Source organism: Podarcis gaigeae (assembly GCF_964106915.1).
Source record: "Podarcis gaigeae genome assembly, chromosome: 13".
Lineage (NCBI taxonomy): Eukaryota > Metazoa > Chordata > Lepidosauria > Squamata > Lacertidae > Podarcis > Podarcis gaigeae.
Window position 1 is genome coordinate 31,223,291 of NC_139689.1, and position 12,926 is coordinate 31,236,216.

The 12,926-nt window shown below is 45.2% G+C and overlaps 1 protein-coding gene across 2 annotated transcripts in view; it reads left to right on the forward strand.

The window, feature by feature from the left end:
• Positions 1-227: 227 nt before the first annotated feature.
• The window catches only part of JUP (junction plakoglobin), a 60,802-nt gene continuing 48,103 nt past the window's right edge, over positions 228-12,926 (forward strand). Inside the window, exon 1 of one of the 2 annotated variants that reach the window (XM_083708704.1) lies at positions 228-494. In XM_083708704.1, coding sequence (XP_083564830.1) covers positions 340-494 — 155 coding nt within the window. In that variant the 5' untranslated portion in view covers positions 228-339. Of the gene's footprint in view, positions 495-586; positions 692-12,926 lie in introns of those variants that run through there. The other variant, XM_083708705.1, reaches the window with a different exon arrangement.

A 12,926-nucleotide genomic window follows, 5' to 3' on the forward strand; every position in this document is an offset into this window, starting at 1 on the left:
CTTTCTTTGGACCCTCACAATACGGCTTTTAGAGCGCCCCCCCCCCAATACTCCTCCAACGGCTGAAAATTGAACGCCTCCCCCCGCCCCGTTTCGCCTCACAAAATCCCCATCCCTCCGCCGACAGTTACTTAACCCCGCCCCCTTCTCGCCTGGCCCCGCCCACACCTGGCTGCTCCGCGTGCCCGCCCTTCCAGACTCCACCCTTTCCCCCCCTCCCCCGCGTGCCGTCGCCACCTATCCTTCGCCTCCAATCAAGGCGTTAAAACACCGAGCCCAGGGCGTGGCAGGCGGGAGAGGAGGCCTCTCCTCCCCCCCGCCTCGCCAGCGCAGCGGCCAATGAGGGTCTCGGGGGGCGTGGCCTGTGTCCATGGGGATCAGGGCTGGGCTCCGGCAAGGTCTCTGTTCACCCCTATTGTTCGTTGGAGCGAGTCACTCGGCGCGGGGTGGAGCGGAGCGAGAGGCGAGCAGGGCGGTGGCGACGGGGCCAGCAGGTGGGTCGTCGGAGGGGTAGGGGTGGGGTGGGGGTGCGCGTGGGCCGAGGGTCCCTGGAGGGAAGTGGGGGGGGGGGCGCCCTAGGTGGGCTCCTGAGGAGACGCTGGCGGGAGGCGGCGGCCCTTGGCGGGGGAAGCGGGTGGGTTTCCTCTTCAGGTTAGAGGGGAGTTGCTAGGGAGGAAACTACAACTGCAAAGTAAGAACCGGGGAGGGACTTGCATTGGAGTCAGTGCGGAGGGATTTGGGGTCGGGGGGTGTGAGTGGAGCCCATGACCCGAAACTTCTCTGACCCTCCCAGTAGCAAGGCTGGCGGGCAAAGGTTAAGCCTTGTGGTGCTTTTTCGGGTGGGAGCAAGGGAGCCAGCCTCCTGTGAGTCACAGAAGGGTCTTAGCGAAGACTGGGAGTGCCCTGGCGTGGGTGGGCGAAAAGGTCCCGGGGGCGGGTGGGGGTCGTATTGTGGGGCTGGGGGACAGGCAAGAAAGCGTTAGCGCCTTAAGGGCATCTAAGGCGTGTGCTTTCTGAGGAGGAGTGGGGGGGGGGGTCACCGTTATGGGGACTGCATCTGTGGGGTTGTTTTTTGTAGAGCCCCCCCTTTTTGGATTAGAAGGGGGCGAGCTGGATATGGAGAGGCTGCCTTCATGGCCCCCTGTTGGTCTAAAGGGGCTGTGCTGGACGGTTTTGCACTTCCAGGGGTTATGGGGCTGTTGGGTGCCTGGATCCAAAGTGGGTCTGAAGGCGGGGGTCGAATGGTGGGGGGTTCATGCAGTGTGAGGACACGGGGGGGTGGTGCAGCGCACAAGATTGTGAGGTGGACTAGTTCGGGAACAGATCAGTAGGAGACAGGCATCTGGAAATAGCAGCGAGCCCATGGGGGCTGCAAAGCATATTTGAGGGATGGGGAAGGGATCGTCCTTGAGTCCTAGGCTGGGGTTATGGGTCAGTGGGGGAGAGATGCAAGCACTGGAGAGAAAGGCTGACTGGGAGGATCTCTGTTATGGCTAGGGATGTGGGGGTCCACTGCGGGAAGTGTTTCCTGAAGTTGAGAAGGGCAAACCATTACAGATTGTGGATTCAGGGAGTTCCGTCTGGTGGGAAAAGGAAGGCAGTAGATGGCTAAACTAATTGGGACAGGGAATCACAAGAAGATCCTTTAGTTTGGAGTTGTGCTTGTTTCTGTTTGGGGGTTGGTGCCCTTGGAAGTGTCATGGGTTTTTGTCTCCAGAATAATGAGGAACGCTGGCAGTATGAGTGAAAGCAAATACGCTTGTTTACATGGGATGAGGAAAGATCATGTTTGTGGCAAGTTGCATGAATTTTATAGGAAAGTTGGGGTTGTGTCTTTGACTTGGAATTTTGCAAGAATCTGCTTTCCTAGAATTGTGGGCTTTTCTGTCTTGCACTGGATTGAAAGTCAAGGCGTAAATAGTCCATGTCTCTATATGTGACAGTTCGGTAGCATTCTGTTTGGTGGTGAAGGGAGTGAAGCTTGTCTATACCACCTGCCTGTGTCCAGCTGAAAAGTGTGTACCGTTAAAAGTAATGTGTGACTTAACAATATTCCTATGCAAATAAGGAGTGGCAGTCTCCTTGGTACTTTTCACATTTATGATTTTAAAGAGCATTTGTGGAGTTTGTGTCATGTATTCCCCTGTTGTATGTTGCAGTTTCATAATGTCTCTCCCAGACACGCCCTTTGATCAGTGTTGTCCCAGAAGCAAATTACTCACCATCTCTCAGCCATTTTAATATAATTCTTTTGAAGAAAGAAGCAATTTTATATTCTCATTCCCTATAAAGTGCAAGTAATTAAAGGAGTTAATATGATGGCCATTGGGATTTCAGGATAATTTGGGATAACTGAGTGTCTGTTTCTTTAAGCTGTGGAACTGCTCACAGAAATCAGCAAAAATGCCTTTCATAATTGTCCTGGTCAGAACAAAATAATCAGATTATTCTTCCTTTTAACAGCAAGTAGGTACAGAGATGTGAAAACCCTCTCCTCCTTCCAAAGGCTCTTCCCTACCTCACCAAATCTCAGTGTGATATAAACCTTAGCTTACTGTGGAGAGACCAACAATATGTCAATTGATTCCTGATGACTTTCAGGAAGTAATTTTAATGATCTTTGAAGGGCCTCTTAGAATGCCTCTAAATGTGCTCTGCAACTAACTGTTTTGATTTGAATATCAACTGTTTCTGCATTAATATGGATATAAGTAATGTCTCAGGTTCCAGAACTATGAGCTCTCCTTACAAATTACCTAGATTCCCCTTAATGTGGAACAAAGCTAAAGTTACGTTATACAAGGTTGTTAGAAAGGGGAAACTGGATTTTTACCAAAATTGGCACCCTTAAACAAATGTTCCCAGCACTGGGTACTTTGGAAAACTGTGTTATTTAAGAGACTAGTGAAGTGATCACAAAATTGTGTGAGAATCTCAGTGAGATGAACAAATCTACTTTATTAGCTGTCAGAATTCCCAAGTGGGAGGGGCTGCTATGTATGGTGCTGGTGTGTAATCATTGCGCTTCTCTCTCAAGCAAGTTTGGAAAGAGAAAAATGGACTTCACTGTAGCTGTGGAATTGCTATTAGTTACAGGAGGAGGTATATTCTTGCGTGAACCTGACTCTCCCCGTGCCCATCGTTTCTTGGGCACTCTGTTAAAAAAGAAAACCTTTTGTAGCTGAAGGAATGTTGCCTATTTCTAGGCCTATTGCTTAAACCATTAGTGTCTTGACATGTTTGCTTTCTGACGTAGCTGTGCTATTATTGTTTTAAAAGACCCAGAATGCCAGACATTTTGCTGCTTTGTCTGTATGCTGAGTGAGTCATGTGGGAACCTTGGTGTGTTTCACAAGAAGCTGGGCGGTGTTCTGGTAGAGGGAAACTGGAAACCAAGAAGCCACTGAGGAGCCTGTCTTGTTTGCGTATCCTGTCTCTTCCATTTCCCCCCACTCATACTCAGCTGTCTTCTTACCAACTTATATAATGGACAGATTGTGTGTATGAGCAAACAGGAATGACACTCTTGTGATTAGAGAAAAGGAAGTGGGCACTTGCAGCTAAGATTTCATTTTCGTGGGTTTGTGGTGGAGCTTCTGTATGACCTTGGAATAAGCAGCTGTACTTAACTGTGCATGCTAGGAAGATTATATATTACTTTCAGTGTGCAAGGAGCTGGTATTGTTCATTAAAGAGAGACCCCATGTTCTATGGACGGAAAAAAATAATTATGACACCCTAACCAGATTTGTGTGAACTTTGGTTTTGTAAGCCATCTTTGAATTCTTCTTATGCAGGTTGGGCTTGGATACAGGGAGCTGGACTAGAATTCCTGAAGCTGATATGATCCTGTGAATAGGATGTAGTTTGTTAGTACCTGGGAGATGAAGGTTCACATTTCACATCTGCTTTGAAGTTATCCAGTATCTCTGGACCAGCTGCATGTCCTCTTAGTTCTGTAATCAGAAAATGGGGTTGTTACATTTTTTTCTTGTTGTCCTCACTTAACCCATAAGTGCTCCACAGATGATTAACAGCAATGATAGTGGCACCAGTACTACACCATAACACCCCCGACTTTTGTATTTCTAATCACCTGGTTTTTAGATATGTTGTTCTTACGTATATTCCGCTAAAATCCGGCACCCTACCAAGGAAGTGTGCTTGTAGCATTTCCCCTCTACAACTATAAGGGATTGGGATTTGAAACAAAATGTGCAAATCTCATGGTGTTCCATACGGGAGCTGTTGTGATATGTGTTGCCGCAATGATGGCTAAGCGTGCTTCTCTAGACACCGCCTCTCTTGCTTTGTACATGGCTCCCTGGGAGATTTGAGCAGAGGAGCCTATAATGTGGTTCTTGGATTCTGATTGCTATCTGAATGCCCGCATTCATAAGCCAACAAGAAGCTTTCTTTTGAGCTCTGGCAGTGTGCACACATCTTCTGGTGATATTTGTTTTAAACTTTCCTGATGCTCTGACATTTGGAAAGTTGTGTTCTCTCCACCACCCCCCCCAAACCCACCCCAATTTCCTTGGACATGTAAAGTTTTTAGATGTCCTCAGCCTGAAGGAAACTGCTGAATTTTGGTTGGGGATTCTTTTATATTCTTCTGCCTTTTAGTCCTGGCAGAGGGTGAGGCGAAGGGTGTTCTAATTGCATTAGCCAAATGATTCGCTTAATTAATCAGGCTTGCAGCACAGATGAAAGGATAAGACTGGGAGTTGCCTGGGAAAGGAAAAGCTGCTCATAATAAGGTGCCAGAGAGAGAGAGAGAGATCCAATCTACATGGAAGATCACTTTAATAAAATGAATGCAGGCATGTATGTGCAAGTGCTACTATGTGCCTCCTCAAAGAGCCAAGCAGGTCTTAAATTTGACTCCCAAGATCAAGACAAACCAGTATGCAAGAGTCTTCACCAGCATTTAAGTTCTGCATATAGATTTTTCTAATGGTCTTTACAGCTAAGGCTCTCAAAAACTTTAGGATGTGGCCGAAAGGTCATGTAAGTTATTCCCACTGTCCCCCTGCTTCCCCGCTTAATGTTTTCTGTAGTGCCATATAACTATGTTTTTAGCTTGAATGCTTCCTACATTAGGGTAATGCTGGAAGATGAAGTCTTAAGTTTGCTAAACAATGATTGTAGTGAAAATGTGGGGGTATCTGGACATAATATGACTGCTTTTACTGCAAATACAACTTGCTCCACTTAAAACACACACACACACACACACACACACACACACATCAGTGGACCAGCTTCCTTTCCGAGGACCTCAATGTGGTTATTACGGTTTGTATTATTGGGCTTATCATACCTGGGAATCCTGAAGAATGTTTGCCTTTTAAGTCTTTCATTTTGAACATTTATGCAAAAAAAAAAAAAAAAACACATTCAGAGATTAAGTCAATTATACTGATGCGGCTTGTTCAAATAAAGATTTCTGTATTTTAAGAATGTATTAGTTAAAATACTTTTTGTATTGGTGGACATGCCTCTTTGTGCTTCTCATTTGCCACCAGAAAACAACCCAAAGCAGGTAGAAATGGTCTACTTAGCTGGGCTAAGTCTGCAATCCAAAACCGATCTGCCGCACAAGTGAGGACTTGGTTGTGGTGGTCTCCCTCTGCCCAGGTCAAAACAGCTCCACCAGCCTTTGCCTGTGGATTGATACTGGCATCACTCCCCTGGAGCTCCCCATTGTGTCTTCCAAAAGGGTAGACAGAAGTACCACTGGTGGCTTTTCAGAGCCCTCAAATGGGACATTTGAGTAGGAGCTGAGCTGGCTTCATTTGAGGGCATCAGGCTTTTCAGAGCCCTCAAATGGGACATTTGAGTAGGAGCTGAGCTGGCATCATTTGAGGGCATCAGGTCCAATCGTTATGGCTGCTCCAAGACAGCATAGCACAGACTATGGCATGCGTGGCAAGACTCTGGATGTGGTGATGGCCATGCCACCCTACCACACTCTGCTGGTGCGCAGCTAGGATTAGGATTGCTCCTGCCCATTGCACATTATGCTCATGGTAACGTAGTTGTCTGACTTCATTCCTGTGAGCAGTTTATACCAGAAATGCTTGGCCTGTGTGCACATTTAATGGAAATAAATAATGGCCAATCAGTTAAACTATGCTTAAAACACGTGGAGACCACATTTTGCGCTTTTCTGAGAAGGCTATGAAAGTGTACCTGGCTTGGCCTTTAAACTGATCAGGGTGACTTACATGTGCTGGATGAAATGGAAATCATATAAGTTTGAGTTCAAGTGCTTTGTTTCCCAAGGTGTGGCCCTCCTAGAACAAGTCATACCTGATTTCTGCCTTGGAGGGGAAAATAAGCGTCATATAACATTATGTTGTTCCAAAACAATTGGGAGATGCTAGGAATTTGTCCTAACTGCTTCAGCTTTCAGGTTCTTCATCGGTGAGTTAGCTGGATCATCCGGCATAGTAGTCTGTAGGGACAGGGAACTATGTACCTGAAGCATCCTAGCAAACTTCTTAAAATGATAGTTGATGCTATTTGGAAGCTATGCCGTATTGTTTGTATTGGAATCACAGCAGTAAAATTGGTTCACCTGAAGTTTTCGCAACTGCAGTGACACATGCGTGTTTGCTTCTCTGTCTAAAATCATAGATGCATTATAGGTTTGATCAAGGAAACGCACAGCTAGAACAAACAGCTTGTAAAGGACAGCTCTGTGGTAAGGTTAAAAACTGGCAGTGGTAATGCCTAGCGAGCTGAGCATCTTGAATAGAAACACACAAATTTGCAAGTCAGTGCATGAACAACATGGCAAACATATGTGGAATCATTACATAGTATTTCAGAGTTGATAAGCAGAATGTCAGGATAGCCTTTCCTAAGTGTTGCAGCTAATTTTGTGAATGGTTATACTCATGGTAACTTTAATTGTTTTATTCACTATAGCCATTCTGTCTCTTAATTAAGATAGAATTCCGTATGCTGTCACATGAATCATGTTCTCTTTCTACCTTCCTGAATGGTGAGCACTTTCAGGAATTTTTTGCTGTTTCCTTTGCAAAAGACCAATACCCAAGATTTTCTGGGGTACGTACAATACCCAAGATTTTCTGGAATTGGGTATCATGACAAAGACCTTGAGACACATACCATAAAACTGTAGAGCTGGGCTACCTGTAACACATAAAATAGATTCATTGAGGCAGATGAGGTGGTCAGCATTTCAAAGTTGTCTCCAGTAATTTGGTTTCACTTTCTGTTAAGACTTTGCCCTGGCTTCTCCTTTGGAATGAAATGTGTTAGATCAGAAATACTATGTTACCATATTTGGGGGGGGGGGGGACGCGTAATATTGCTGGGACTGGTTACAACCTTTTTAACCCTTAAGAGCTAATTGTCACCTTATGGGGCAGACTAGTAAACAGGTAAACACGGCAATATTTGATGGAGAACCTCATGTCTGTAATCATGAAGTAGATAAGGAGCTCAGGAGCTGTTGTCAATTGCAGCTTCCAGTTTGTGTGCACAGCATGCATTTATCAAAAGTGGGAAATGTGTGTGACGTGAATTAACCTCGCAGGTGTTGGCCCTAATGAGAGTTTGTGCCATTCGGATTCAAGAGCTGTCTCTGCTGCTCTCTGATAACTGAATGGGAGAGACATAAATGTCTCCTTGACATCCGGCTAACAGCTCGGTAAAGGTTAATGTTTTGTTAGCCTTATGTATTTAACTTGCATTAATTGCTACAGGTATCTCTTTGGAGAGGATATTGACTAAAGTTAAGCCCTTTCTCCAAATTGACACACCAGTTTTGTTTCTTTGGCAAACATTAGTACAATTCCTAAATTGAGAGATGCCTGTAGAGTATTTAGAGCCATGGCATCAGTGCTAAACACCCTTCTTGGGATTAGAATGGAAAGAGCATCTCCCTTGTTTTAAAACATATATTAAAACCTGTGATTCGTAAATGAATAGATGGGTCTAACAATGGATGCAATGAAAGCTTTCTGCCCATCTCGTACTTTGCTGATGTTTATCAAAGTAGGCTGTAAAAAGCACAGAAGACTCAATTAAGCTGTCTCTGGAAATGTGGACCCTGTAATTCCTCAGTTTGGAAAGCTTCCAGACAATGTCATGAGAAATCCATTTCCCTGCAAATTTGTCTTAAATTAACTTGGCTGCTTTTAGTTTTCTAGGGAGCACAATAATACTTTTTTACTCTGGTGATAGTTTTGACAGTTTCAATAGGTGATTGATTTCCTAGCAAGCAAAGGGTCAGAAAGGAATGATTCTTTATTTGAGGGGCAAACTCATCTTAATTGCATCAGCAGCAAGCGTCTTCCAGGAAAGATGTTTTGAAGCCCAGAAAACATCTGGGCATCATAGAAACATGCACGGCAGCCACTTCTGAACAATAGATTTTTTATGGTCTATTGTCTCAGCAGTCCATGTCATGGGTGTGTCCATGGTTAAAGGCTATTGCTGAAAAAGATATCATGTGAACATTTAAGAGGAATACCAGTTACAAACTGTCTGGCACATCTTCCTTAATTGTAGGCTAATGTATTCTAGGTTTACAGACCACTTTTGTTCCTAAGGCTGTGGGTTTGTAATAAGAAACGTGTATCTCTGCTGTCTCTGCATCAGATTAGGAAAATGGAGGCCATGAAAAATCCGAGCAGGTTAAGATCACAATCTTAAATTATTTAAACCATTGGACTCAGAATGTCAAAGTCTAGACTTCACGTGTTGATATTTTTAATGTATTTGAATTGGGTTTTCTCGCATATGAAATGTTTTAATATGGGGGTGGGGGTCAGCTACTGATCTGATAGAAGGTTCGGATTTTGAAGAAACATGTAATCATGACAGCGATTGGCCTGCTGAATGTGTTTGTGTCTTTGTGTGTATCATTTCCCATTCTTCTTGCATTGCCATGCAAATCAATTCAATGCTGCCCTGTAGGCTACTATACTCCTCCCAGGGTCATTGGAGGAACCGCAGTGGAAGGGTTGTTAAAGTATCTGAAAATAACTGTTCTGGAGAATACTGCACCTTCCCTGTTCCCAAGTTCATTCCCTAAATGCTTGACAAACTTTTTCAATAGGAAAATAGGTTTTGTTTCTAGCTTCCATTACCACTCAGTGGATCTTTGCATGTGTGAATCCATAAAATAGTTAATGCTAAAGATACAATGGTGGGGCCAAATGGTATGCAATAATAATAATAACAATAATAATAATAATAATGTTATGTAGCAGTGCACTTTCTTAGTCATGGCCTGATGAAATGGTTTCAGGGATCATGGCTAGACCTGATGAACAGATGATGATGATGATGTTTTTATTTATTAAATTTGCATACTGTCCTTCATCCATTGATCTCACAACATAAAATTACAGTATAAAAACCACAAAATGCATAATAAAAACATCAACAAAGACAACCCAATAAGGTCTCTTTCCACAACACATTTAAAAGGGCATCAGATGCCAATCAGCCAAAGGCCTGGTTAAAGAGGAATGTTTTTGCCTGGTGCCCGAAGGTGTATAGTATTTATTTTTAGGGTTGTATTCAGTGCTCCGTATATGGAATTACCTTTACAAGCATACCTTAGAGATATTGCACATTTGGTCCCAGACCACCGCAGTAAAGCTAATATCTCAATAAAGTGAAACACAATGTTTTGTTTTGTTTTGTTTAGCAGTGCATATAAAAGTTATGTTTGTACAATATTGTAGTCTTATTAAGCCAGGCCAACCCTGGCTTCAGGGGCGGGAGGGCAAAAACCCAGCTCCACTTCTGTTGCCAGAAGAGGGGCGGCAACAGGGAGCTTCCTTTGAAGAGCTCTTAATACAGGAACAAGCCTTTTATTTTGCCCACCGCATTCCCAGTTCAGGGGTGGGGAAAGCAGAATAGATTTGGGGAACAGCAAAAAGCTGAGACTGCATTGTAGCTTCACCTACTCAGTCATGTGATGGATAGATGCACTTGCATAATAAACGCTGGGCAGGTGTTCTGTGCAAAGTGGGCAGGAGCTGCAGTAGCCCATGTAATACAATCACATCACAATGTAGGCAAGTGTATTACATAGCAATGTGGGAGAAACTTTAGCTGTGTCCTAGTCTTTAATTTTGTTGAATTGCCCCCCCCCCCAATGTTTGGTTGGTTTGATCTGGATGGTAGAAGGGAATATGATATCTTTATAAATGTGTAGCGAGTGAGTAAATTGCTGAAATCCTTGGCCATCTACTTTGGGACTGTGTACATTTTTAGTGGCTTGGCTCCAAATACAGTGGTGCCTCGCAAGACGAAATTAATTCGTTCCGCAAGTTTTTTCGTCTTGCGAAGCATGGTTTCCCATAGGAATGCATTGAAAATCAATTAATGCGTTCCTAGGGAGACCGCCTTCAGACCAGGTCCGGGGACAGTCCTGCAGGAACTCTTCTGAAGGCTGGTGGGGGGGGAGGACTTTTCTCCCCACCGCCAGGCTTTAGAACAGCCTTCTGAAGGCTGGCGGTGGGAAGAAAAGCCCTTCTCCTGCCGCCAGCCTTCAGAAGAGTTCCTGCAGGGCTGCCTAGGCTGCGAATAGCAGCCTGCTGCCCGGTGCGAGGGACGCTCTGAAGCAGAGTGCCCCTCGCGCGAGGCAGACATCTGCAGCTTGGGGAGCCCTGCAGGACTTCCCTGCAGGGCTCTCCAAGCTGCAGATAGCAGCCAGCTGCCCCGCACGAGGGGCGCTCTTAAGCAGAGCGTCCCTCGCGCGGGGCAGACATCTGCAGCTTGGGGAGCCCTGCGGGGAAGTCCTGCGGGAACAGCATTCTGAATGTTGGCGGTGGGGAGGAAAGCCCTCCTCCCGCCGCAAGCCTTCAGGACAGGTCCGGGAACAGAGGGGAAGGCACGCAGCTTCTCCTCTCTTCCCGGGGCTTGCGGTGGGAGGAGGGTTCCCCGCTGTCCCGGAGATTTCCCTATGGGCTTTCTTCTTGCGAAGCAAGGCCATAGGGAAATTCGTCTTGCGAAGCCGCTAAAAAATCGGAAAACCCTTTCGTCTTGCGGGTTTTTCGTTTAGCGAGGCATTCGTCTTGCGGGGCACCACTGTAAGCTCCTTCTCCCGCCAAGCCTTTGGCAGCTTGTTGCTGACTGTTGGGACAATCCTTGCTAAGGATCATAAACGGTACCAAGTCTGCTCAGATTGGTCTCTAGGGATGCACCTTCACTGTCTTGTCTAGCCACACGGTGCAAACGAACCCAAAGAAACAAGTGGCATTCAAATGGTTTCTGTCAACATTGGGAGGCTTTCAGAAACTGCCTGTCAGAACAACTGCAGTTTATTAAGGCTGTTCAGTACAGTCTTCTCTGATACCAGCAGGTTGTTTGGAAAGCCGAACCTTAATTTCATTTGCGGTTAGGGTGCTGTTTTCCCTTGTATATAGGGTTCACAGATATAGCTCTGTATTTTGTTTGGAGGTGTGTGGACATATAGTTAAAGAGAGGACACAGTGTTTTGTTTGCTTTCGGTTCTGTGTCTAGAAAGCATTTTTTGGAAGCAGGCTTATAGTCTTCAGGGCTGTTGAGACTAGGGCTGGATTTCCATTGGCCATTTTATGCCCCCGGAAGGAAATGGCTACCTCACATAATTTTCTTGCCACTGTATAAGCTACCGATCGACTTTGCATAGTTGCAATATTTGGATTCATCCAGTGTCCAGACTGGCTAGCAGCTTTGTCTTCCCTGTGTCTTTTGGCTTGACTTGGCTTGCTTGACTCATGGAGTGGTTGCTTTCAAATGTTCTAATGTGCACTTTGCACGTGGGGTGTATTTATTGATGCTGTTTGTGTGTGTACTGGCGGCCAAGTGGTTGTCTGTGCATCAGATGTTTTCTCATCATGATTGAATTTTCCTCTCCACCTCTCCTGCATTTTCCAAGTTGCCTACCATGCCTTTCTTCTACAAATACCCAGTTCATTTAAGTAAGTTGAGTTCAAATGAGTATTAACATATTGAATTTGAGCTCAGAATTTCCCTTGGAAATTTAAGCCTCCTATTGGGGGCTTAAATTTAGGTGTTTTGGTTGCACAAGATAAGTGTCCTTCCTGAGAGTTATGAAGCAAGTTTCAGGGCATGGAGGTCACATGACTCATTTCAAAGTCATGCGGTGTCACGACGACTGGACTGCTGGCAGTATGTCTTGCATCTTAGACCCACAGGACCATGCTGTTTGCGACTTAATACGTCGCTCCCTGCTGTAAGTTTCTTAGCCCTTTGGTTCACATTCATGCTTGAGATGATGTGCAACAGTCCCAGAAACCCTGATGCTGCTTCAGTGGCCTCACGCAGTGATCGGTGTTCTCTGAACTGTCATGCTGTCTCTGCGTTGCATCACATGTGCAGCACACAGGCTGCAGGAGTGATCGGAGCCTGTCAACTGCACTTATTTTGATGGTCGAAACACCTCTTTCTTTTTGCTCACCTATGTAGCAGAAGCTGCCTGCATAAGGCCAAGGTGGGGGAGCGAAGCCCAGCTGGGCCCATGCTTAAATGAAGAGTTGCTTCAGTTTCCGATTCCCACTGCACTTTCACTCCTGAACTGTCCTTTTTCTCTTAAAGGAATTCAAGGGAGAGGGAACAGGAATGCAAACTTATTTTAAAAATGAGCAGTTATTTCTGCTCTTAAACTGTTGGTTTATGTGTGAACATTATCGGCGTAGGCCCCATTCTCTTATCGAAAATGTGTGTGACTGCTTCTCTAGAAAGCATATCAAGAGAGACCTGGGATAGCCCCAGTATTTCATTTAGGACAGTCTTCTCTACAGGAAGAAAAGGATGCAGGACAGGTGAACTGTCTGTCTCCAGTACCTAGTGTATTTCACAGAGTTTCGATGGTGGTGGGATCTCTGGCTTTCCAGCAAACCCTTTAATTTCTGATAGAGATTTGTTTG